At 51.9% G+C, this 26,867-nt stretch overlaps 1 protein-coding gene across 1 annotated transcript in view; it reads right to left on the bottom strand.

Annotated features, from left to right (window-relative positions):
- Window positions 1-7,747: 7,747 nt before the first annotated feature.
- fam222aa (family with sequence similarity 222 member Aa) overlaps window positions 7,748-26,867 on the bottom strand; it is a 46,204-nt gene continuing 27,084 nt past the window's right edge. Inside the window, exon 3 of the mRNA XM_084690564.1 lies at window positions 7,748-9,292. Coding sequence (XP_084546690.1) covers window positions 7,854-9,292 — 1,439 coding nt within the window. The 3' untranslated portion in view covers window positions 7,748-7,853. The remainder of the gene's footprint in view (window positions 9,293-26,867) is intronic.

The raw sequence follows: 26,867 nt of genomic DNA, 5'->3' as shown, positions 1-26,867 counted from the left end.
GGTAGCATAACACCCCGCAGCTAGCTCATAAAACAAACAGGGCCCTGTGCTAGCCGGCCGGCGAGGCAGCCGAAATTTTGCTGAATTTAAGGGGAGGAGGGAGGAGCTACTGGGCTAGGGGGAGGGGCTACAGTGGAAAGGAGGAGGAGCCACAGGGGAAAGGAGGAGGAGCCATGGGAAAGGAGGAGGAGCCACAGGGAAGGACGGTTGTGGCCCAGCTTTTGTTGAGCAGTCAGATGAAGCTTTGCAGTGTCGAAGGATGAGTCGGGTGAAGCTTCGCTCTAGTTGATAGTTACACCTTCCAACACACAAACTCCACCAACTGTAAAATGACTAAGGTCTGACATGCAGTAGTAGCAGGGTTGCATTTTCAGTCTGAATTAAAGAACTACACCTTAGATACCAAACATGAAATCAATCTGACCCTTCCACCCTTTTTGTTCCTTGCTTAGTAGTAGAGTCTCTCTTTTATCACCCTTCTTTTCTCATTTTTCTGCCATTGGATTTAAAGATTATTTTTGTTTTCTCATTTTTTTTTGTTTCTCTGACATCACCATTGCGCGGCTACCCCAGGATGGCCATATCTGCCTGCTTTGGAGGAATCATCTTCAGTATCCTCTTTGGTTGTGTGCTTGGGGCTGGGGGGAGGAGTGGTGAGGAGTTCAGAGCAGAGAGACTTTCCTTGACCAGGTTCAGAGACTATGCGTCACCAAGAATCAGTGTTCTCAATCCTCCTACTTCTTCTTCTTCTTCTTGCTAATTAAGGTTCTAGCAGCTTTCTTTACATACATTTAACCAATTTAAGATTTGCATGTACCAAGCCTAAGTAGTGTCACGTTCAATAATTTAAACTTGATCTTTTGGATCTCCAGGAATTGTAACCAGCTAACGATAAAAATAAGGTCAAATGGTAAAAAGGAATGGTCGATGTCAGATCCACAGAAGTTGCTCCAATCCTATTATTTCTAACCAATATCAAACCTCCAAATATTTGAAGACACTGACAAGATCCCAAGGGATCTGGGATTACCTGACATTTTACAACTGAGTAAGCATAGATACTGCTCACAATCACCCACACACACACACACACACACACACACACACACTTGTGAGACACCTGTCCTGAAGGCTTTGTCAGAGTTCTCTATGCTGGCGGCGTTGATCCTTGGCAATGGATCTGAAGATCATGGAGCCCCGTCACGGCCGTGTAGAGAGCAGGCTGTAGCCTACCAGTATACTTACCTGGAAGAGGCTATCGGGAACTGTACCGTTAACCTTTACGAGAAAAGTTTTGCGTTCTAGCAATCAAGCTATCTCCCGGAAGCTAACTTTTACGAGAATAGTTTTGCGTTCTAGCAATCCAGCTATGTCCCGGAAGTTAACTTTTACGAGAATAGTTTTGCGTTCTAGCAATCCAGCTATGTCCCGGAAGCTAACTTTTACGAGAATAGTTTTGCGTTCTAGCAATCCAGCTGTCTCCCGGAAGCTAGCTACATTAGCATAGCTTGCTAATAAGGGGCAACCACCGGGGCTGAAAAATGCGGCCAATGGAAGTGGCTTAAAGTTTGCACTTGGTCGCGGCTGGCTCCAAATGACTCCCAATTTCTAGCTTTTGACAACTTACCAAGTGAAAAGCTAGAATGCCTTCTTCTTATCAGTGTCCTGGTAGTGGTCCATCTGAAAATAATCTTGTTATCGGCTCCTTTCCCACTCCGCCCTCTCGTCCAAATGTGGTCCAACACGCAGGTCTTGTCGTGTGTGTGTGACGTAGATAGGTATACAAAAAAGACACGAACCAAGGGATTAGAATTCATCTGCTTTATTTCCTTAACGCCAAACAATATTACATACCAGAGAGGATAAATTAAACCAACCATCTACGTCGAAATAATGATATTTCAGTCCTGAGATCGACAAAAAGCAGGAAATGGTCAGAACAACAACTATGGTACCTGGAAGAAGGAAGAGAAGTTGTAATTGGAGGGGAGGGATGAAGTGGGTAGAACGGCAGTTTCAGTAAATTGGAGGTGGAAGTGTTAGGGAGATTAGGGGGGAGAGAGGAAACGTGTGAAAGGGGAGAGGGAAAGCAATCACAGAGATGCTTGGCTGTAGGCACATTCAAAAGTTGAAAATCCCCAAATTTGAGGATTTTACGAGTTTTTATATTCTGACCCCTTGTGTTGAAATCTAAGATTTATACATATCACGATTCCCTCCCCCAAAAAGCAAGGTATTTTTTTACACATTTTCATCCTGAGGACGCAATCAAACATAAATATAACACTGCAGGGACTACAATAAGAGATGCCTTCTAGATTTGCCATTTCCATATATATTATTTTCTCAAGGCACCACCAGACTGTGGCAGCTTTGGTGCATTGGAGATCATTCTGGAATCAGCCCCGTGTGTTTACAGGAACATTCGGAGTGCCACAAAAAACAACAGGAAAAAGATTATCATATCCAAAATCAATAAATCCCCAGACTTTTTTGTGTTTGGATTGGATATAGCAACAGACAGAGAATAGATGGGAGATTTTGAGGACCATAAGCTTTTTCTGCAGTTATATTCAGGAAATACAACCTTGCAGCTCCTGGAATGGTGACCAGCTGCCCTGCGTTGGCAGAAAGAAAATGTTAAGCTGTGCCTTGGGAACAGGGGCTTCTGGGTAGAGCCTGATTAAATGTGTTGATCTGGGTTGATGGTGACTCGTGATGCGGTGTCTAAGACACTGCTAAAATAACAGTACTTGTTCATTCAAATGCAATGATATTCACATACTTGCATGCGCACGCGCACACACACACACACACACATACACACACACACACACACACACACACAGCCAGCTGTGCACAGGATCACCAGTTTCAACTGAAAGAGCTGTGCTCTATCTCTGTGGGCCAAAAACAACAACATTCAAAAGCCTGACCCGGGTATTGTGCAATACATCTAATAATAAGGCTTGTGGGGTCAACTCTACAAACCTCCTGAGGAAACCAATGTGATTTTTTGATCAGAGATCCTGAGTTTGACTGTGTTGACGGTAAGATCTCCATCTGTTTGGGGGCTTGGTGGAGGGCGGGGGCACGGGGGGCACCGGGGGCCCTCGGGGGCTCAAGGGCAGCCAAGGGACGAGCCTGTGTAAGCCTGAATGACGAGGAGGCTCTAGCACCCCTCTGTCATCTGTGTGTGCGAGGTTAGAGGGACAGAGCCAGAGCTCCACAGAGAGAGCAGCTGTCCTCGTTTTCATCCTCCTCTTCCTTCCCTCCCTCCCTTCCATTGGAGGAGAGAGAGCTGGCCTGGCCCCCCTGCCCTGTGCCCTGCTCAGATGGAGCTAGGATTGCCCTCAGTCAACACACCAGGTGAAGGACATGAGGGGGGATCTGCTAAGAGATCTTCACACCTCGCTTAATCCCATTCCAGTTGACTGCAACCCCCTTGGCCCCGGAAGATCCTCTCCAGGAGAATCCCCGTCCTTGAGAGGGGACAGTGATGGGGACAAAGGTCATCCTCGACACGTCACATGACCTTCCTGGAGATGTTCTACTCGCGGATACTTGTATGTCTAGTGTACATGAAGCTCCCTATCACACACACACACACACACACACACAGAGAGGTTCTGCTGTTGTCTGTGCTTGCAGAGTCAGTTTCAGTATGGGACCGCAGAGCTACTGAATGAGGCTGGACCCTCTTTGCTGATTGCCAAACTTCAGGTCTACACTCTCAACCCTCCTCTCTATCTCTGAACATCCTATCTACAACTCTCTCTCTCTCTCACTCTCACTCTCTCTCTCTCTCTCTCTGTCTCTCTCTCTCGTCTGTCACAGCTCACAGGGACCCTCCAGCCAGTCAAGGCTCCACCAAAATAATCCAGCAAAAAAACAATCCCCCTCCAGCAAACACAGCGAGACTCTTGGGAGGGTATTTGGACGGCTGGGTGGTTCAGGGAGGACCTCTAAAAGCCTGCAAAGGCTCAATAGCCCCCTCCCACCCCCTCTTCCACCTCCAGCACCCTGAGCCCCTAACCCAGTCCTAACCCCGGGTTGTTTAAGTACTACTGAACCCTGCTGGCTCCGGGGCTTAGCTAATGGAAGGCCATATGCCACTCCCAGAAAGAGACTCACATAGATCGGCTCAGGCACAAATCTGTTCCAAATGTAATTCCATTATCCTAATATGGGGTTGAGCGTCCATTGTCCTAAACCAGGAATTCTAGAAAACACCATTGTGACAGGGTAGGATGCGTTTCCACCAACAGGGGCCCACGGCCAGACTGTTTGGAACCTGTGTGAGACCCCCAAATCCCAAACATCTACATGAAACACAATGGACACACGTGCAAAAGGGTTTCCAAGTATTCCCCAAATCTAAGAAACTCTCCCTTTCTCCTCACACCAAGGAAACGTCCTTACAATCCAAGTTTGTTTCTTCCTATTGTCTTGATTCAGTTCCATCTGATTATGGCAAAACCGTCAAAAAACAAACAGAAGAATCGTGGCAGAAGAATCGTCAAATGCTTCCAAGCCGGTCACAGCCCCGTTGCTTTGGATTGGTCTTTGTTCGGATTTCACTTCCCACCTCTCCACCACATCTCCAATTCACATTGTTCCCTTTTGAAGGTACAAATTCACAAACTAACAGCCAGTTACTCATCTGTCCTCTCCTCTTGTTCCTCGCTGCCATGGTAACCTGCTCATTCCTTTCTTTTGAAGGAGGAGGTGGGTTACTACGCTGCGCTCCACACCCTCCGTGTCCAGCAGCCAAGCTTCACCCACAATTCACTTCCAGTAGTTAAGGCCCACTACCACAAACCCTTAGTTGTGGGAAAGGGCTGTCTGTCTGTCTCTCTCTGTCTCTCTCTCCACCCCCCCTCTCATAAACACACACACACACACACACACATTCTGTTCAATGTCATGTGACGTGCTTTAATGCTTGGATGCAGAATCCAAAGGGAAGGGATTTGAGTCTGGATGTATCTGTAAATCTGTCAAAATATTTCTACAAGACAGAAAATATGCTAGATCCAGGACTGCGGCTTGGGCGTTAAGCCCTTGAAACAACATGGAAATATTTCAGTGGAATGTTAAGGAGGCTTACTGTGCAAGAGCAAGTCTGGAGGGTCTCTGTTCCCCGGCTAAGAGCTTTGTCAGCTTTCCAAGACAGTAGCACTTCCACAAACACTACTAGTTTACTAATGTAAGGCTTCTGGTTCAGATAAAGCTAGGGGTTATGTTGAGGGGAAATTCAAATTGGGTGGGAGTCAGGTGGTTGAGCGGTGAGGGAGTCGGGCCGGTAATCAGAGGGTCGCCAGTTCGATTCCCGGCTGTGCCACATGACGTTGTGTCCTTGGACAAGGCACTTCACCCTACTTGCCTCAGGGGAACTGTCCCTGTACTTACTGTAAGTCGCCTTGGATAAGAGCGTCTGCTAAAATGACTAAATGTAAATTACACATTTGCTGATACATCGAGGTGCAAATGATGACGCTGTTCCCCTGCTTTTGGTTTCCCCCCCACTCTATGATCACACCAATCCTTTTGTTTTGTAGCTGAACTATCCACGCACCCAGTTGTTTTAGAGAGACAGAAATGTTTCGGTTATGTTGGATCATGTGATTGTAAGTGTGTCTTATATTTATAATTCACTCTGCCAGCGTGACATTGCCTTGAACATTGGCTGAAGTCAGAGGCTTTTCTTTCGACAGTAACAGAAGAAATAAAAAAATCCCTTTCTTCTGTTCTGCGTCTCTCCAGTCCTTTTTTGTCTCCTTAATGATGGACACGCTTTTTAAATAATGACAGACTTCAAAGCCAACATGTGGCTTCTCGATATATTCTTAAATGAAATTTATTTTACACCTCAAAACAATAAAGGATGGGGTTGGGATGTTGGGATGTGGTACACAGGGAATGTATTCACAACTGTAGTTTACATTTTTTTGGTGTAAGCTCAGAGAAAAATGTTAATACAGTCATAATAATTGCACTTCATAAATCTAGACTGTTGCCAGAATTTCCCCACGACAATGCCCCAGCTCTCTCTCTTCCTCTCTCTCTCTCTTTTTCTCTCCAGTTAATAAATTCAATTTACCAGTGAAATTTGACTGACAAAGGAAATGCTAATTTAGGACCAGAGAACTGCCGCACTGATCCAATTTTTTCGTTTTCACTCAAGTCCCACAAGGCATTAGAAGTCTCAGTAATTTAAGTGCAGTACATTCAAGGGAACCTCGCAGTCGTGATAAATATTTCACTGTTATGAATTATCTAGTTCCGATTGGACGTCAATGTCTGGCCCGGGCCAGACGTAAACTCAACCATAGGCTGAGGCAGACCAAGGAACACAGCGGGCATCGTCCAATCAGAAGGCTGAAACGACAGGGGCATGATTGTTTTCATGTTGCTATGGGTTTCAGGGTAGGTAACTGAGCACCCTGGAAAGACCTCCTTTGGTCCAAGCTCTCCCTCCTGCTATGATAGTACCAAACAGTAACAGGGAATGTAGCCATCGAATCCCCCCATGGAAATGAATGTGTGCCAGGAAGAACTCTGCCCACCATCCCAGTAGCTTGTGAAGAGCCTCAGTGGAGATATGGTCAACTTTTTAGATGACTGGACTAGTTTAGTTTCATGTGGAGTTTGGAAACAGGGGGGGGGGGGGATCATGTAACCCGTTATCAGGACACTGTTCAAAAGTCTGGGGATTAAAAGAAATACAAACTAAAACACAAAGAAAGAGGATGCATGAACAACCCATAACATTCTTCATTGCGACATTTCTCTTCAACATGTATTTTTTGCAACCTTATCTTTTCAATAATCCTTTTCAAGATTGACTGTGGATTCCAGTGTTGGTTAGGAAAGAGAGCTCTTCAACTGGGTTCTTACAGAACCATAGCAGTGCCTATCAGCATTAGGAGAAATAACTAAAGAAATTATTAAACCCCAAAAGAAAATAATAAAAAGCATTTGAGACACTTTTCCCCATAGCAGCCAATGCATATAATATAACTACAAATATATAAAACAACAAAAAATAGGTTCAAGTTTTTCAAGTTTCTTAAATATATCATAACCAAACTACCCAATTCCAAACTTCAAAGTTAACAAGATTTTAAACTCCAAGCAGTGCAATTTATGTATCAATTATAACAACAATGATTACTAATATTTCACAATCCTGTTTTATAATTTTTTTGCACAAGTACTAACCCCATACTCTAATTTCACCTTGGTAATTCAATATGTGTGCTTCACTGTATGTGTGTGTGGTTACATGTCTGTGTGTGTGGTTTAGAAAGAGGCTCAGAACGTTGGCCCTTCAAACACATCGCAGTGACGATCACCCCAGTGGCTTAGTACATAGTATTTGGAAAGGGAACAGAGGTGACTGTATGCACTTCAAGCTAATATTCCCACCCCATCCCCCCCCCAAAAAAAAGTTCAGTCAAAGCAACAAAAAAATATACAACAACAAAAGAAGAAAAAAAAAACTATCCAAAATTCCTGTTGGCAAACCACACCATGGAAGGTCTGGAGAATCTTTAGTCTGGACACCAGGAACTTCTCCAATCCCTTTTCTCTCCCCACAGTAGACCCCACCTCGGAGCTGAACACCCCCAGCTAGACCTCCTCCTCCTCCTCCTCACAGAGCACCCCCCTTCCCCACCACCCCTCCACCCCCCCCCACCCCCCACCCCCCCAGAGCCTTCCACCAAGTCACCCCAGTGCCGAGACCGATCCCTTAAAACCAGGCTCTCTCCCCTAGCTCTTGATTCGTTTGTCACACTCGATTTGTGTTTCTCAAAACCACCCCTCTTCTCTCCCTCCCCTCTCCCCTTCTATCTGTAAACCGGGAGCCGGATGTGAGCATGCTGGTGGTCAAGCAGCCGGGGCACGGACACAGTCTCATAGCCTTTCCCCAACATCTGCTCCTTGATGCAGGGCGGGTGGATGTCGTTGATTAGGTATTCCAGAGACTGCAGACTGCTGCTGAGCACAGCGGTGTTGCACAGGCTCTTACTGGGCAGGCTGCAGCACAAGCCTCCGCCGCTGTCTATAGCGGGGTGGTGGTGGTGGTGGTGGTGATGATGGTGGTGGGGGTAACCCATCTCCCTGTGGCCCGTGTTGGGCCCGGCTGCGGAGGTCCCCAGGAGGTCCTGGGGGTTGTAGCAGTCACTGTCGGGGGTCACCAGCACGCTGTTCCAGGGCGGGGCGAAGTACTGGCCCACGGAGAAGTTCCCGTGCATCCCAACGCAGTTCAGCGGTGACGAGCTGACCTTGTCCAGGCCTCCGGCGCCCCCGCTGGCCGTCAAGTGGTACTGCCTGGAGGAGGAGGAGGACACCTGAGCAGCCATCATGGCCCCTCCAGGGAGGCAGGTCTCTGGGGACTTGCTGATGGCCCCTCCTCCCCCACTCCCAGCGCTGTACATACGGAGCACAGCCTGCTGCTGCTGCTGCTGCTTCTGCCACAGGATGTAGTCCATGCTGTCTGAGTACATCCCAGCCTTCACAGCCTCCGAGCTGTGGCCGGGAAGCCCCGCCGCTCCCCCGCTGTACACCAGGTTGGGCTGGGGAGCCATGCCCGACACGTAGCCCGCTCCGGAGGACCCCGACGAGACCCCCATGCCCTGCTTGCAAGGGCTGTGGCTGGAGGGCATTGAGGCAGCGCCCCCGGGCTGACACACCTGCTGCAGGGCCTGGGCTTGGCAGTGCTGGTTGATCTGGTAGATGATGCTCTGGATGGAGGGCAGGTTGGATTGAGGGGGCAGGGCCAGGGCCCGGCCCCCGGTCATGGGGATCACCGAGCCAGCTACGGTGACGTTGGGGGGGACCGAGAGGCCGGGGCCCTCGGGGGGCTTGGAGGGCCCCGTGTGGTACACCACCTGACCGTGGCCACTGGCTAAAGTGCTACTGCTCGGCGGCGGGTATGGAGCCACAGCTATCTGAGCCGGGGAGAGTTTAGTCCGCCTGCCTTCAGAGTTCTTAAGAACCCCCTTGGCGGGGGCAAAGGAGGAGGAGAGCGACGAGGACGAGGAAGTCTTGACGATGGCCAGCAGGCCGTGATATCCCCCCGTGTGGAAGAGCGGGTAAGGGTTGTATCGCTGGCCCGTGGTGTCGTAGCCGTTCACAGTCCGGTTAAGGTGCTTGTGCTGGGGGACCCTGATGTTGGTGGGGAAGATCTTGATGGAGAGAGGGCTGCTGGCCGTCTTCTGGGCGTAGGCGTCCAGCTCGGCCACGCTGGGGTAGCGCGGGGAATGCATGGGCACCGCCAGCTCACCTGAGGAGAGCGAACACAGAGAGACAGGAAGTGAGGGGGGGGGAGGGAAACACTGGAGACTGCAAACAGGGCGTGTTGCCTAATAACCCAAAGAACACACTTCACTGAGCAGTAAGTGCAAGAGCTTCGTTTTTTTGCTGATATGTTTGGGGGGAAAAAACTACAATAACACCGTGAGGAACCGAAGGAGCCACCAGACAGGGTAATAGTAAATCAGGGCTGACAGTCCCCAATGTTCCAGCGCCTCTCTCTCCCTCGGAGCTCAGCGCTCACCCCCTCTCCCTCACCCCCTCTCCCTCACCCCCTCTCCCTCACCCCCTCTCCCTCACCCCCTCTCCCTCACCCCCTCTCCCTCACCCCCTCTCCATCTCATTTTCACACCCCTCCAGTAGAGAGGCTCATCCCTAGACAAATGGATCTTTTTAAAAACTCATTCTGTCGAAGGCTGGCACCTTAGGCACTGTTAAATCAGTGCTCTGCGAAATTAATTCAGACTCTCTTTAGCATCGAATTGGGTTAGCCTTCGATACCAGAGAAGCTGGGGGAAGGGGAAAGGGAAAGGGAGGGGGGGCTTAAACGCTTGTTTAATTGCAGTGGCACATTTGAGATTTATAAGTAGTTTCACTTACTGGGTCTTACCCTTGGACACAGAATTTCCCCAGTTATTCAGCCCAGAGGTACATGGAGAGAGCGATAGAGACCCTGACCCAAACCTCAATTAAACATCTGCAGGGAGTTTTTCCAAGCGGCTGAGGGGTAACTAAATAATGACAACCGAGTCAAGTTGAGTGGAAAGGCAGTGTGCTGTGGACGTGCTGCTAGCAGAACCCAGAACCTAGAACCCAGAACCTAGAACCGAGTGGTGAGCCGAGGATCAGCACATGATGTGGGCTGTGCTGTCGTGTCGCCCGTGCTGCCAGAAAACAGCTTAGTGGGCGATGTCAGAGTTTTTTAGGAGGAGATTGCTGCGTTTCAGGATGACTGTCCCTCTCTCCCCTGTCTCCTCATCAGACATTTGTGTCTCACATGCAAAGGACGCTGTTGGAAGGGCCAGTAATATGAAACCATCCCAAGCCCAAAATTCAATTTCCTCTGCTGTGTGTGTCAGTGGCTGGTCATAGGCCCTGGCACTCATTTAAGGAACCAGAGACTAGCCACTGTGAATAGAGGGGGAAAGCAGGGACATTTCTAGAAGAGTCACCACGTGTCAGTATTGGGGGGGGGGGGCATGGGGGGGCTACAGAGGTGAGGGGCCGTGGTGAGATTGGATTTAAACGACATTATTCAGGCAATTTCATGGCTACTTAGCTCAGAGCAACAAAAATGGTGGGGGTTGGGGGAAAGAACTCAATTTACAAGCGATAAATCAACTGCCACAAATGACTTGCAGCCCCTTCAAAAATGACATTTCTTATGCAAAAGCTAACAAAAAGCAACAAAAAAAATGAACCTCCGTTACCATGCAGTCAGCAAATACCATGGCAACCTGAGGAGTTTGGCGGGAAGGGGACCGTGACTGAGACTCCTTCCATTTCACTTCCTATCACAAAGTCATTTGAAAGAAACGCCACAGTCACCACGCTCATTCCTTGACTCCTATTACAGATAGCAAGTTCATTTCTACTATCCAATGGGCCTCCAACTGTGAAAATGATTGAATCTACAAGATCCATATCATATAAGAAATAAATTGGGAGTTTAAAAGCAGGAAGATGCTGCCAGAGCTGTAGTGAAAGTGAATTTCTCACGGCGAATTTAAACTAAGACAGTTTCATTACTTGGCAGTGCTCTCTTCCATATCCATACAAGGACTAAATAAACATTATTAAAGAAAACTATTGTGGAAGAATGGAGAATCTTCCTCTGTCAGCATCAAACTCTCTAACAGTCAAATGCTATTTGAAACTGTGGCAGTTTCAATTACAGAGAGGGGATCATGTCATAGATTGACGTGATCTTGCCCTAATGTGGGGATGGTCAGCCAGGGTCAGCCAGGGTCAACCAGGGGAGAGGCTGCCTGCCAGAAACCTACTCCCTCCCTCCCTCCCTCCCTCCCTCCCTCCCTCCCTCCCTCCCTCCCTCCCTCCCTCCCTCCCTCCCTCCCTCCCTCCCTCTCTCTCTCTCTCTCTCCCTCCCTCTCTCTCTCTCTCCCTCTCTCCCTCACCCCTCTCTTCTCCCTCCCTCCCTCCCTCCCTCCCTCCCTCCCTCCCTCCCTCCCTCCCTCCCTCCCTCCCTCCCTCCCTCTCTCTTTCCCTCTCTCCCTCACCCCTCTCTTCTCCCTCTCTCCCTCTCTCTCTCTCTCTCTCTCTCTCTCTCTCCCTCCCTCCCTCCCTCCCTCCCTCCCTCCCTCCCTCCCTCCCTCCCTCCCTCCCTCCCTCCCTCCCTCCCTCCCTCCCTCCCTCCCTCCCTCCCTCCCTCCCTCCCTCCCTCCCTCCCTCCCCTGCTGACAGAGTTGCCGTTTGCTTTGATGTTCCGAAAACTGACATAAATCGTATTTCATTTGGAGGAGAGAAAAAAACATGCTAATTTCCAGGCTCATCACTAGTCCACATGGAACGGCAGCATATTTTAGTTCTGATCTGCTCTGCACGAGGGCCACCCTCCTGGCCCCCGCCCCGCCGCCATCTTTGATCATCCCATGGTTTAAATGAGGAGAGATCGCTAGCTCTGGCATATCAAGGGCTCATGGCCCGCCACCCTTACCTCCCTCGCTCAGACATGCCCATCATCCCTAATTACTGCCTCACAAGGCAGAAAACGATAAAAAAACAGACAGGAAATTCATTACAGGGTGGCTAATTCCATTCCTTCTCAGTGACTGAGTCCATATTTTCCACGCCTGAACCCATGTCTCTCCTGCAGCGGAGAAAAGCCTGCTTCCTCAGTCTCTCCCTCTCTCCCCCCATCTCTCCCTCCCTCTCTCCCTCTCTAGCTCTCTAGCTCTCTCTCTCGTGTTTGTCAACAGACAGAGCTGCTGGAGTTCCAACCTGGCATCAAAGGGCTTCACACTTCACAGGCCACAGGGATTAGAGGCCTTTCAGACCCACAAAACCATCTCAGCCCCACAAAGGCTTCCGGTTATTAGAGCCCACAGGCTCCGCGGAGGAAGAGGAGGAAGAGGAGGGGGCCGATGAACGGCTGTCCTCTTCTGATTCCCGGCGTCCTCTTTAAGAGTTCTTTTCTCTCTCTTCTTCTTCTCTCTCTCCCTTCAATGTTTCCTCAGAGCAGAAGTTGATTAGGTATGACCAGGGGGGGAGACACACAGACGCACACACGGGCTGTTTGATGTGGAGGAAGCCGTCGACGCTTCGGGATATGGCTGAGCGGGATCAGGGAGGGCGGGGAGGTGAGAGGAGAGGGGCTGCGTTCAGGCCGCTGTGTGGTGATTGGCTGGCTCGGGCTACAGGGGATCACAGAGAGCTGCTGCAGAGTACAGATGGTGCTTACTGATAAACACTCTCTAAGGCGCCCAGCGCTGCCTCGAGTGAGGCGCCCGGTGCTGCCTCCAGTGAGGCGCCCGGCGCTGCCTCCAGTGAGGCGCCCGGCGCTGCCTCCAGTGAGGCGCCCGGCGCTGCCTCCAGTGAGGCGCCCGGCGCTGCCTCCAGTGAGGCGCCCCGCGCTGCCTCCAGTGAGGCGCCCCGCGCTGCCTCCAGTGAGGCGCCCGGCGCTGCCTCCAGTGAGGCGCCCGGCGCTGCCTCCAGTGAGGCGCCCGGCGCTGCCTCCAGTGAGGCGCCCCGCGCTGTCTCCAGTGAGGCGCCCGGCGCTGCCTCCAGTGAGGCGCCCGGCGCTGCCTCCAGTGAGGCGCCCGGCGCTGCCTCCAGTGAGGCGCCCCGCGCTGCCTCCAGTGAGACGCCCCGCGCTGCCTCCAGTGAGGCGCCCCGCGCTGCCTCCAGTGAGGCGCCCGGCGCTGCCTCCAGTGAGGCGCCCGGCGCTGCCTCCAGTGAGGCGCCCGGCGCTGCCTCCAGTGAGGCGCCCCGCGCTGCCTCCAGTGAGGCGCCCGGCGCTGCCTCCAGTGAGGCGCCCGGCGCTGCCTCCAGTGAGACGCCCCGCGCTGCCTCCAGTGAGGCGCCCCGCGCTGCCTCCAGTGAGGCGCCCGGCGCTGCCTCCAGTGAGGCGCACGGCGCTGCCTCCAGTGAGACGCCCCGCGCTGCCTCCACAGAGCTTCTCGAGCTCTTCACAGGGTAGGGCTTTCCTGCACGCGCACACACACACACTCGCACACACACACTTATAAATACACACACTCATACATATAAATAGACACACGCTCAGATGAAAATAATGTATATTGTATATATCCTGTGTATATATGTATATACACATATTTATTTGCACACACAATTCCACGTGGCAAAGTTCCAGCTGCCATAGTGTGGCGTTTCACTTGCCATCACTGGAGCATGTTGTTATCCTCTCTCTCTCTCTCTCTCTCTCTCTCTCTCTCTGTCTCTCGAAATGTAGGGCAGGGACAACAACAGGTGTCTGTACAGGCGACAGCCTGCAATGCCTCCTGGGCTAAATGCTTCACACTTGCTTCGTTTCAACATGTGACAGGCTTGTAAGGATTAATTATTTCCCCCGGGGATGGTAGAGGAGTTGGTGCCGTTTTTTTCATCTTCCTCAAAGCTTTTTTTTTTTTTTTCTTTTCATTCCCCACACACGCACACTTGAAACAGCCTCCCCCCAACAAACAAACCAGGAGAGAAGCACCCGAACCAAGTTCAGGCCGCCGACTCAGAGAACAGCATCAAAACTGTCCCTCGCAGCGAAAGAAAGGCGCACCGCTGAATAACAGCGAACGGAGGAGGGATGAAAGGCCTGACCAACACAGGCAGTGCCTTGGAGAGCACCGAGAGATGGCAGGGAGGCAATTAATGGGCTGACCTTCGTTCTTAATCACCCACTCCCTGGCATACAATGGCCGTGTGTCAAAGCAGCACATCTCTAAATGCCATCCCTCATTAGCGCGGCCGGCCTGGCTAGAGAGGCTAGCTGTGAGTGAGGGCATGGTAAACCAGCGGTCGCTAACCACTCACATAGGTGGCAGAGCGGAGGGGTGGCCGCCGGGGGTTAGGAGGAGGGGGGAACTAGCTAGCATGGCGGCTAACCAGAGTTAACCTGAACAGCAGGGGGCCTTGTTACATTCTAGACTCTACCCCTCTCACAGCTCCCCTTCCGCGTTTGATTGACACGGAACTCTCCAAGCGCATCGTCCTTGGTGTATCCTGCGCTGTCATTGTGGCGGTGTGTGTGTATGTGTGTGGATGTGTGTGTGTGTGTGTATGTGTGTGTATGTGTGTGTGTGCAGCGTGGGTATGAATGCATGTAGGAGAGGAGAGAAGTTGGAGAAGGGGGGGTTGCTCCGTTCTGAACACTCAATTAACACTCCTTTAATTAGCCGGTGGCACGCGCTGAATTCTGATGAACTCGTTTTCAGCATTTAAATTGAGGGGGGGGGGGAGGGGGACACACAACACGGCAACGACGAGGTCCATTGGGCACGAAACAGCAATGAAGAGGGAAGGGTCTGGATTAGACTGTAAAATAAAAAGAATCTATTAAATTCTGTGCACCTCATCCAAGCGAGGGGTCAAACTGTGCTGATCGCTTTGAGCAGAGGCCTATGGAGCTAGCATGAGAGCAGGGAGTTAGCTGAGCTGGAGGATGGAGGGAGGGAGGGAGGGGAGATACGGTAAGAGAGCAGAAAGAGAGAGGTGATATGGATTTGGAGGCCGTGCGAGAGAGTGGCATTAGGAGCAGAGGAGCATGGAAATGCTTTGCATCCTAATTAGAGCTTTAAATGAATATGCAGGAAGGAGCTCAGGAGGGTGGCCCGGAAAGGCCTCTCCTCCTTCCATCGTTGTTCGGAAGGCTGCAGAATCAGGAGGTTAGAGAGATCTCTGCCATGCTTATGAGAGGAAGGCAACATGTACAGTAACTCCGGCACGTTGCGAAAAAGAGCCTGCAGCCTCCTCTTACTCCAGAGAGGCAAAAGTAGCACAACTTCACCACAGCTGTGTGGCTTTCATCCTTACAGTCCATCGTTCACCAGTAAAAAACACAACAACAAAAAACGAACGTTTCTGGTTAAAAAAATAAAGAACTAAAAATGTTCTGGTTGCAAAACGAGAAAGCAAACTGCCGGTTGAACTGCACTTCTGTTGTCACGCCACAGCGAACACGCAGCACACATTAACGTTCTGCCAAACAAACACGTCTCTGAGAGGAGAGCGGAGGAGAGCAGATTCCGAGCCTGAGGAAAACAGAGAGGTCAGTGGCACAGCACCGTCAGCCTGGCTCCCGGTGACCACACCCTCCCCAGACACTCCCCGTTAAATGTGCAAGAGCTCTCGGAACCGGAGTCCACAGGACAACAACATTAGCTTACTGCCCAGACCTCAATCCCCACCTTGAGTCCTTCAGAAACCACAGGGCCCTGCATAAACCTCACTGCTTTCAGAGTAGGCAAGGCATGCTAATCTTATGGCCGTTTTTTTCTTTCTTCTTCCCACCATCTTGCTGCATATTCAATCCAGCTCAATTCAAGCCTCCACAGAGCAACGCGTTGCCCTTTCCACCTCATTGTTATTTAGCTATTCAGGTTAATAATTAATGGCTAAAACGGCAACAGCAAATCCCTCGCCGCCTGAATCACTCACTCTGGAAAAAAAAATGAAAAAAAGTTTGACTTGTTAAATGTTTCGCCGTTCAGAATGGACAGATTCTCGGGCATTGGAGCCTGGAGAAACCCTTGACCCGGGTCTATTGTTCAGACGTGAGCAGATAGGATCAGGGTCCATGACACCCGCTCCCCCCCACCTGCCCCTTCTCCCACCCCCCCCCCATCCCCCCGCTCCCCCGCTGGACAAAAGCTGGGCTGTGAAAGGACGCACAGCTGGGGGGGGTGGGGGGGGGGTGGGAGGGGGTGGGAGCCAGAGGCGGTTCTGCGTCCTGAACAATACCTGGCTTGTGCTAATGGAGGTGTCATCTGGCACAGGGCTGATTAGTCAGCGATTACAGCCGGGCCTCGATTGCCGTGACAACTGCTGCAAACACAAAAGGCCCTGATAGAGCCAGCTGTTTGCTCCTCTGCAATTAACCCTGCATCCCACTCCTCTCTGCTAGGGAGCCTCCTCTAATTGACTATTGGGCACACAAAGCAGAGAGTGAAGACCAGACCCCCCGGACAGTGGCCCCCTCCCTCCGCCTGGTCTCGGAAGAGGTAGAAGTGATAATAATAGAGGGGTCCTGCTGACTAGACCGCCAGTCAATCAAAGAGAGAGAGAGAGAGAGAGAGAGAGAGAGAGAGAGAGAGAGAGAGAGAGAGAGAGAGAGAGAGAGAGAGAGAGAGAGAGAGAGAGAGAGAGAGAGAGAGAGAGAGAGAAAGAGAGAGAGAGAGACATGCGAGGCAGTGATCAACAGGGCAGAGAAGTATGCTGGCAGGGGGCAGACATGTTGAATGTGCCCTCAGCCAGAGAACTAATCAATTCAAGTGCACGTAAGGGGGACTGAGAACCCAGCTGTCCTGCCTGCCTGCCTGCCTGGCAGGAGGAGGAGAAACAGTCATCTCACTGCACCTCAAGGTTGACTTTACTGGAGACGGTGCCGGAAACAGATTGGATGCAATCGAGAGAGTTGGCAGGTTTGCTCTGCTATCTATAATTACAAAGATAAGCATCAAACCACATTATGCTTTCTTGAAAGGATATCTGTAATCACTATTGTCATCATCATTGTCATCACCCTCAAAGAAATCCCCTCCTAATGTGAAGTTCTAAGTATATACTGTACCACGTCCAGTAACACAGCGTTTTACTGACACTGTTTGAGAAACTCTGCAATCTGAAAACCACTCTGACCCACCACAACTATTCCTGACCTGATGCTCAGTCAAAAATTGATTTAGTTTAGTTAAAATGGAGGGGAAAAACCTCATACATGAATCCCAAATGTGATCTTTTATTTCATTACAGACAATTTCGGCTAAGATTCAATCAATTCATTTCCTGGACAACAGATGGAAGAGAAGCTAAAACCAGAGCATGATTTAGACTTCTATCCTCACACACACATACAAACACACACGTACAAACACACACACTCCAAACACTCCACACACACACACCTGGCATTAAAAACTGCTCCCCACCTGCAGAAGAAGCAACAGATTGTGTGTGTGTGAGTGTGTGTGTGTGGAGTGTGTGTGTTTGGGCTCCAGATACTGGGGCTTAGACTGAGATGCACTGTCAGAGATAACCTTTAAGATGCAGGCAGGCAGACAAGATTGGTTATATCCCAACACTGGAACATGTGCCTGTGTCCAGGACTTATTCCCGTGTAGATGACAGGCTTACTTCACAAGACATTTCTGCACATTTAATCCACATTTCCATCTAATTGAAACGCGGACCACATGTTTGATATCATATAATGTTGTGTATATTTTCTAGTTAGCATTTAATCTGTAAGCACAGATGTTCCTGAATCCACCATCAAAACTAATGAGCTAGTTTGATGTAGCAACCTTGTGCTCCCTCCTGTCCAACCTGCAGTTTATGAGCTTCAGGGGAAATTACAGTAGATTGATGGATCTTAATGGACTCCTCTCTAATAGGGCCCGACTCAAACATATAACTAACACACACTCATAGACAGACAGGCGCGTGCACACGCACAGCTCTCCTGCTCAAGACATATGATCCGAACCACCGCCGTCTCTGTTCTTCATTTCCTCTTCAGGGCGAGCTTCCATTTAGAGCTATGCTCTTCCTTTTATCCCCCCCCCTCTTAACCGACCCTGTTCTTACCCCTCCCCCCTCCCCCCTCCCCCCTCCCCCCTCCTCCCCTCCTCCCCTCCCCCCTCCCTCCCTCCCTCCCTCCCTCTTGGTGTGCACCCTCTCTCTGCCTCTCTGAGTGAGTTTCATTGAGGGCGCTCGCCGGGGTGAAATCACCTCAGGGCGAACACTTTATTATCTGTAGTCAAAGCGTCACCACAAATACCATTCTACACGGCCAAGTGTCACTTTCCATTTGTCCGGCCTCCGCCTGGGTTAGTCGGGCTGGCCCCGGCCCCTGTCTCAGATGTGGAAGGTGGAGGATGGAGGCGGCAGCGTTGAAAGCACACGTCTTAACCCCCGCATTTGTGCTCCATCAGCGGCGCCCGCACCAGCCCTGCTGTGCGGCAGCATGATCATCCTCCCTGTCCTCCTCAGTCCGATCTGGAGCAGCGGGCCGACAGGGCCAGGCAGCAGGAGAGGCGCTCATGTTAAACGCCTCCTTTAATTGCTTCTGGTCGGGAGAGAATTTGGATTTCTTTTTTCTTTTTTCTACAGCTTAGGGGGCTAGGAGGCTAGGGGGGGTTCGAGGCTGGGAGATCAGGGGTAAGGAGGTTATGAGGCTAGGAGATCAGGGGTTAGGAGGTTAGGAGGCTAGGAGGTTAGGAGACCAGGGGTTGGGTGGCCTGCATTCCTCCCCTCAGAGGGCAGGTCTCTCTCTCACTCGCCAAACAAACACAGAATCTGGGGCGACATGTTTATCCCACTCTTTATGCGACGGCCCCGACCAACAAAACAGACAAACAATAAAAACAGCACACGCTTCACGTTGGTTCCCATGGAAAAGCACAGAGAGGCTCCTCCAATCAGAGAGGAGGACGGTGCCAGAGGACAGCCTGTGGGCGGAGCCCACGGTCACAACCTCGTTTCAAGTCCAGCTCCAGCAGGCTCCTTCCATTTGTAATAATTCATACCGCCAGACGGGCAACATAATAGATTAGAAGGAGATAAAATGGATGATATTCATCACTGGGCTGATTTTTTCGTGAAACCAGATCTACCCCTGGGCTCTGGTTGTGGTACAGTGCACTGTGTGTGTACATGAGAGAGAGAGAGAGAGAGAGAGAGAGAGAGAGAGAGAGAGAGAGAGAGAGAGAGAGAGAGAGAGAGAGAGAGGGAGAGAGAGATAGAGACAGAGAGGGAGCTCCACTCTCTATCTCTGGGCCCAGCCCCAGGCCTCCCCAGGCCTCCCCTGGCCTCCCCAGGCCACCCTCATTGTGTGCACAGCATGGTCTAGAAAGCAGAGCTTTATCAGCAAATACCCCGAGTCAGCACAAGCTGCGGGGGCGGTTATGCGTTGCGACTGGCACACCAGCCGATATTGTCATGTGCGATTAGGCTCGTGCTCATGAGCCTGTGAACTCATTCCTGTGGCATCAAAGTCACCCCCAACCCCAGCTCTCTCTCTCCCTGTCGTTTTCCCTTCTCCCCCTTCGCCTCTCTAAAGTCTAAAACACTCCCCCTCCACACACACACACACACACACACACACACACACCAGACAACATAATATGCCCTCATTGCCCCTCGTGAGGCGCTGCGCTCCGCTGCACAGAGATCCACACCAAACACACATCATCAGACCAGACTGATATCATTTCCAAAACAAGCCAGTCTTGGGATGCTAATTGCCCCCTGGCTCGGCCCCGGGGGGGCATCCACAGGTCAGAGCGGTCCAGCTGCCCAGGAGCTCAGTCTCAACACACAGCTCCAGATGACAGCGCCGATAGACAGGAACAAAGACCAGGCTCAGACGTCGGACGAGAGAGGGAGAGGGAGAGAGAGAGAGAAAGGGAGAGGGGGAGGGAGCGAGGGAGAGAGAGAGCGAGGGAGCGAGAGAAAGGGAGAGAGGGAGGGAGCGAGGGAGAGAGAGAAAGGGAGAGAGGGAGCGAGGGAGAGAGAGAGAAAGGGAGAGAGGGAGGGAGCGAGGGAGAGAGAGAAAGGGAGAGCATGCTATGCAGTTCTGCCGCTACGAGTGAGCGAAAATGCTGTGAGAGAGATTGAGAGATAGATAGAGAGAACGGGAGACAAAGTGTGAGAGAGGAAGTGAGTGAGAGAGAGAGTGTGTGTGTGTGTGTGTGTTTGTGTGAGACAGAGAGAGAGAGAGAGAGAGAGAGAGAGAGAGAGAGAGAGAGAGAGAGAGAGAGAGAGAGAGAGAGAGAGAGAAAATATCAGAGTATACTTTTTTCCTCGACAAAACAGCTACATGGTACAGAAGCCAAGAGCTGGCGGCGCACAAACACACACATACAAACACACACACACACACACACACACATACACACATACACACACAAAATACACACACCAGGGTTTGAGTAAGGGGACCTGAGGAGGAGAGATTGTAGAAGCACACAGAGAGGCAGAGATAAGAGCAGGAAGCAGAGCGCAGCAGAGGGAGAGAGAGCAGGGGGGGAGGAGGAAGGGAGGGGAAGGGAGGAGGAGGAGGAGGGGGCCGGGGGCACCTGGGTAGGCCTGTCAGGCTGGAGGAAGCGCTGGTGCGCGGGCCTGCAGGTAAATGGAAGAAGAAAGGCGCCCGCAGGCAGCCTGAGGCAAGCCCGGGCCCTTCTGTTCTATCATTTAGGAGACAAGTCCTCCACTGATTCCCAATTAATATTTAACACTGCACAGACAACAAGCCCCCATGCTGCACTACACACACTGACAAGGAGAGACAGAGGAGAGGAGAGGGGGAGGGGAGAAGAGAGGGGGTAGAAGGGGGGGAAAGGAGAGGAGAAGAAGATATATGCAAGGAGGAGGGGAGAGGAGAAGAGGGGAGAGGAGAGGAGGAGAGGAGGAGAGGGGAGGAGAGGAGGAGAGGAGGAGAGGGGAGGAGAGGAGGAGAGGGGAGGAGAGGGGAGGAGAGGAGGAGAGGGGAGGAGAGGAGGAGAGGGGAGGAGAGGGGAGGAGAGGGGAGGAGAGGGGAGGAGAGGAGGAGAGGAGGAGAGGGGAGGAGAGGAGGAGAGGGGAGGAGAGGAGGAGAGGGGAGGGAGAATTATTTATGAAGCCCTATCTATCTAATTCATTATTTGATTGATGAATTTACTATCCCTTTTCTGCTAATTGCTTACTCTCAATATTAATCGATATAAAAATGATGATCTACACTGTATTCTACAGTGTTTTCATATCATTCTGTGAAATAGAATCTCAAGGGTCCGTATTGTGTGAAGTGGCTATGGCGGCTCTAGGAAGACTGACAGCTCGGGTCACCAGTTCCTCAAGCCATGCCACACATCTGACACATGACAATGCTCCATCTCTGACACTTTAGATTGCAACCCCCCCCCCCCCCCCCCCCCCCCCCCCACACACACACACACACACAGAATGAAGATGGGCCTTGTTAGCTGGGCCAACCACACTAATTGAAGTTAAAGGTCCTGGAGGACTGATGATGTGAACATGGTGCTGTGTCCAATTTACACCCTCCAACCATCCACTCTCCCACACATCCATTAAGTTTGGGCCGGCAAAAAAAAGGTATTTGAGGTGAAGATGAGGAAAAGGCCATATAGTAAAGATGCGTCAAGAAACGTACAGTTATAAACTGTGCCTGTGATATAAAATGTTACATCAAAGTGCCTCATAATCCTAGCCTTGCTCATCGTGTAACTGTGATTAGAGTCGTGCCAGTGACACAGACAGCTCTGCCAACACCAGCTACACCTCCGGAGCCCCCCCCCCCCCCCCTCGCGCCTGCCTGCTGAGTTCTCAAGCTCAGGGATGGCACAGCCAGCGTGTCATTTCCTGTGGGACAGCGGGGGCCGTGGACACTCCTTGCCCCCCCCCGCCGCTCTCTGGCAGGCCGGTGGAGAGAGGGGAGCGGGGGTGTTACCGCCCCGCACCTCCACGCACAAATGGCAGCTTGGAGGTCTTGGAAGCGGGAGACGGTCTCTTGACCAAGTCCCGTCGAGGCCCCTCTCTCTTCTGCTCTCTCCCTCTCTCCCGCTCTCTCCCGCTCTCTCTCTCTCCATCCCTCCCCGCTCCTCGCAGAGTCCAAACAATACCCCTCCACACCTCATCCCTCTGACAGACGGACGAGGCCAGAGGGAAGGCAGGCCGCGCCGGGATGCCACCCGACGGAAATCATCCTCCGCGTGCCAGCGCTGAGACGGAGGCCTGGCATGGCCGGCGCGCTGGCGGGCGCGCTGCTAAAACACTGCTAACACAGTGCTGCCAACACAGGGCTGCTAACTCACTGTTAGCACATTGCTAATACGCTGCTGCTAGCACACAGCTAACACAACGGTAGCACACTGCTAACAGGCTGCTGCTAGCACATTGCTAACAAGCTACTCCTAGCACATTGCTAACACATAGGTAGCACATAGCTGACACACTGCTGCTAGCGCACTGCTAACACACCGCTGGCACCTTGCAAACGCCAAGAATCTAAAGCTAAGTAGCGGTGGAGCTTTAGACTTGTGAAAAACGTCCAATTCGTTTTTTTCCCGGATGTCTCTGGAGCTGCTGAATATCAATGGAGGTGTGATTACGGATGAGGGCGCATGTGTGAGTGTGTGCCTGCCAAAGGTGCAGGGCACGGACAGTCGTCAATCAGCCCTCCACTGGGGGAGAAGAAACCCTCTCCCTGACCTCTCCATCTCCCAGTCACAATGTGGAATAATGACACGGGCCATGTGCACTCTGAGGAATTCCAAACGGGAGATGGAAAATAGGCAGTTCAATCAGTGGGAAAAGGTCAAGTGCATGCAGATTCTCTGTGGGTCCACTGCTCTCTCTCTCTCTCTCTCTCTCTCTCTCTCTCTCTCTCTCTCTCTCTCTCTCTCTCTCTCTCTCTCTCTCTCTCTCTCTCTCTCTCTCTCTCTCTCTCTCTCTCTCTCTCTCTCTCTCTCTCTCTCTCTTCCCTCCCTCTCTCTCTCTTCCGTCCCTCTCTCTCTCTCTCTTCCCTCCCTCTCTTCCATCCCTCTCTCTTTCCTTCCCTCGCTCGCTCTCTCTCCCTCCCCCTCTGTGGCTCAGAGGCAATCAGGGAAAAGGTTGTTATTCCTGCTGCTACTTGTGACCACATTTAAATATCTTCTTCGAGGAAACGAGCCCTTTCTCTCTCCCTCCGTATAACAACCGTCTGAGAACAGCGCCGCAATTTGATACGGGAGGCTAATTCCCTTGTCCTGTCTTGCCGTGGCTTAGAGACACCAGGGTTGGGTCAGTGGCTGGAGGTCATTACCAGGACATGACAGTGGAGCTGAGAGAGCCTCAGAAGAGAAACTAATAGGCCCAACTAGGACTACCCACTAAGACACAGGGATCTTAGAACTACAATTCCCAGGTGGCCTGTGTCCTGCCCTGTCTCTGTCAGTCCGACAGGCAGGCGGGGAGGAGCCCCGCGCTCTGACACGGGGTCCAAACCTCCAGGCTGTCTCTCATTGGCTCCCGAGGCCCTGCCGGGTGATGTCACGGCGCCGTAAGGACGGGGAATGTGAGCCAGGGCTTGGGGGGGGAAGGGGGGGGAGGATGGAGGGACAGATTGAGCCTAAGGTCTGATCCAATCACGGGCCAGATGTAGGAGCGACTCACGGGGACAGGGTGAGGTAAGCAGGAGTGAGCGCGCCGTGTCACAACAAACCGCCACGAGCGTCCCTCCTCACGACCCCTCATCTTACCAACATCCAGGGTATTAAACGTACATCGAAAAGGTATTAAATGCAGCGAAGGCCATTTCATCAAAGCATCTCGGAACCAATGTGACCGTCTGGATCAGTCTCTCAGCCAGACAGGGGAAAGCAGGGCTGACATGCTGCTAAGTAATTGCTGTCTTGGAGCAGCTCTGTGTCCCCGGGCCCCTGGGGTCCAGGGCCCCCCCGTCTGGCGCTCTCAGTGTCGCAGGGAGCTCCGGCCCTGTCCACACCTCCCCGTCGCCCCAGCCCTGAGAGCAGAGAGCCCGGGCAGAGGGAGTCAGGCCTGGGTGACTGGGGTGGGCAGCCTCCATCCCTCTTCCCCCCTCCAGGGCCCTCCTCTCTCTCATCTGCCTGGCCTGAGTGCCCTTTCTCTGGGGCATGACGTGATGAGAGACCCTGGCTCCGCCGCCGTCTCCTCTCCGCCTTTCATGTCTCCATCTAGGGCAACAGCAGACAGACGTGCAGGGTGGGGGGGGGGATAGCGGGTGAGGGGGGGGGGGCGGGCTACAAATGTCACCCATAAGGGGGGATTTAATTAAAAATGACAGGGGCTGGCGCTGGAGAGGCCTGCCACATACACAGAGAATTTGGGCATGCTGAAAGCAAGTGCCTATGATTTATAATTCAAGTAATGCTCTGCTCTCCTTTTAATTCCACGGCGGGGAAAAAAATATATATCAAAAGGCCGCCCCTATGAAGCTAATCCAATATGATATTTTTAAGGGCAGGCGGTCAATGGCTTTCTGAAAAGCCAGTCTCCCCTCTCTCCATCTCCACCCAGCTCTCTCCTCCTATCTTTGCTCTCCTGTGGCCTACTCCCCTCTATATCTCTCCCCCCCCTCCCATTTTCCCCCCCCTCACCCTCTCCCTCTCTTTCTCTCTCTCTCTCTCTCTCTCTCTCTCTCTCTCTCTCTCTCTCTCTCTCTCTGCCCAGACACGGAGCGGGCTGTGATAATGGAAACATCCCCCTCACCGCCTCCCGGCTCTCCCGCTAAGCTCTTGGCGCTCGGGGGAAATTGATTGTCTGGCGAGCCGATCTGAACGCTCCCAGCTGATGGCAGAGCCAGTTAAGTCCTTTTTTATTGAGGGTATGAGGGATTTTTAATGGGAGTCGCATCAATGAACTGTGCAGCCGCCATGCATCTGCATGCAGGGGCTTTTTCTAATACCCTGCTGCCCCGCTCCTCACCCTCTCACCCCCTCCCTGACACACCCCACCCCTTACCCAGAATCCCCCACTGCTTTTGTGCAAAGGACAGCACATGCAAATTCCAGAGCCCACCTCTCCCCGTGTCGGCAGGTAATCTCCCTGACATCCTCCGTCTTTTGGAGGGGCGGACCCTGCAGACCACCCCCCATCGAGAGGCCAGGTCACCTTACGCTGTGCCCCCCCCCCCCCTCCCCCATCGACCCAAACTGAGCCACGGGTGATCGATCACAGCGCGCCCACTTTCCCCCAGCCAAAGCCGACATCTGCCTTTCCGCACCTCTTTGGGGTAGGGCCGAACAAACCCTTCATTGAGGCCTGGGGCCTTACAATGATGAAATCCAACCCTCGCACCTCCACAGAAACTGAATGGAGACTATTATGCTCAAACACACTCATTATGGACCTCAATACAGCCGCTGTGGTACTCTTTCAATCAAAGGGTTTAACAGGTGGAGAGAGAGAAAGAGAGAGAGAGAGACAGAGAGACAGAGAGAGAGAGAGAGAGAGAGAGAGAGAGAGAGAGAGAGAGAGAGAGAGAGAGAGAGGGATAGAGTGAGAGAGAGGGCATGGAGAAACTGTTCTTTTTCTCTATTGATTCTAGCCCTGGCTCCCTCTGGCTGCTCCTCAATAGCAGGCCCTGAGAGGAAGTAGGCTAATCCTGTCGAAATTGGAAGGAGGGAATCGATGAAGACGCCTCCTTATTTTACTCCTTCACTCCTCCCCCCTCCATCTCAATTCTTTTTCCTTCCTTCCCTCTCTCTCTTTCTCTCCCTATTTTAGAGCAAATTAAAATATTCCTCATGCTAACAAACACCCACACAGCAACCCCCCCCCCACACACACAAAGCAACCCCCCCCACACACACACACAGCAACCCCCCCACACACACACACACAGCAGCACACACACACACACACACACATTAAGCTATACCAGTAACCTTGTCCTCCCTCTGCCTCTTCCTCCATGTATAGTCAGGCCCATCAGGAGGTTCTCTGGGAGGTAATCGACCTGTGAGGCACACTGGGCAGCTGCTCCTATGGTCAGTCGTGTTTCATTTCCTCCTCCAAAACCAATCAGGGCTCTTTAAAACCTTTTCAGCCGGTCGCCGGGCAGAGAGCTGATACAATGTTCCCCAGATGAAGAAGAGCAGACCTTGCTATTTCCCCTTAAACCCTTCTAAGCTGAAGTAAAAACTGCTAAGTTAGTGTGCCACTTCTCTCCATACGCCCTTCCTAGTCTAATTGGCCTGTGGTTCAGGACTGCCATGTAAACAAGAGACTCTACAGACTCCCGGAACCTTCTAGTAGCAGAACAGAACCTCTCTGGCCCTGAGCACAGTACCGCCTCGCTCTGTTTGAGGCTAATCCCGCCGTTTCACGGAACCTTACCTCACAGGAGACTATCTAACGACTGCGCTCTAATCCCTGACTGGTCACAACTAGTCCAGCCAGATTCTAAAAGAACAGTGTCAAGCCGTCGTCCTTATCCCTTTTACAGCCCTCTGACCGGGCTGGAGAGGGGACCGAGCCAGCGTCCAGGGAGCAAACAGAGCAGCTGTCCTAGTTTATGGTCGTGGGGGAGAGCCAGAGACCAGACACTGTAAATGTTTACAGACCCTCAGGGTCACTCTGGGCCAGAGAGACACGTTAAACACTGGCTGCCCCCGGCCCCCGTTGCCACGACTGCAGAATCAGCACAGCTAAACAGCTCCCCTGCTTAACAATGAGCGGCGAAACAAAACTTCAATCCCGGGTCTAAAGTCTGACAAAAACAAGGAAGAATACCTCGGTATGACTCAGGGGAGGGCTGAAACGGACAAACAACTCTCGGCGGGGAAAAAAACTAAAGTTAATTTGTCCTTCACTCATTCCCAGTCTGTGGGTAA

Source organism: Hypomesus nipponensis, chromosome 24 (assembly GCF_054491055.1).
Source record: "Hypomesus nipponensis isolate SF chromosome 24, ASM5449105v1, whole genome shotgun sequence".
Taxonomy (NCBI): Eukaryota; Metazoa; Chordata; class Actinopteri; order Osmeriformes; family Osmeridae; genus Hypomesus; species Hypomesus nipponensis.
This window is presented reverse-complemented; position numbering and strand designations above follow the sequence as displayed.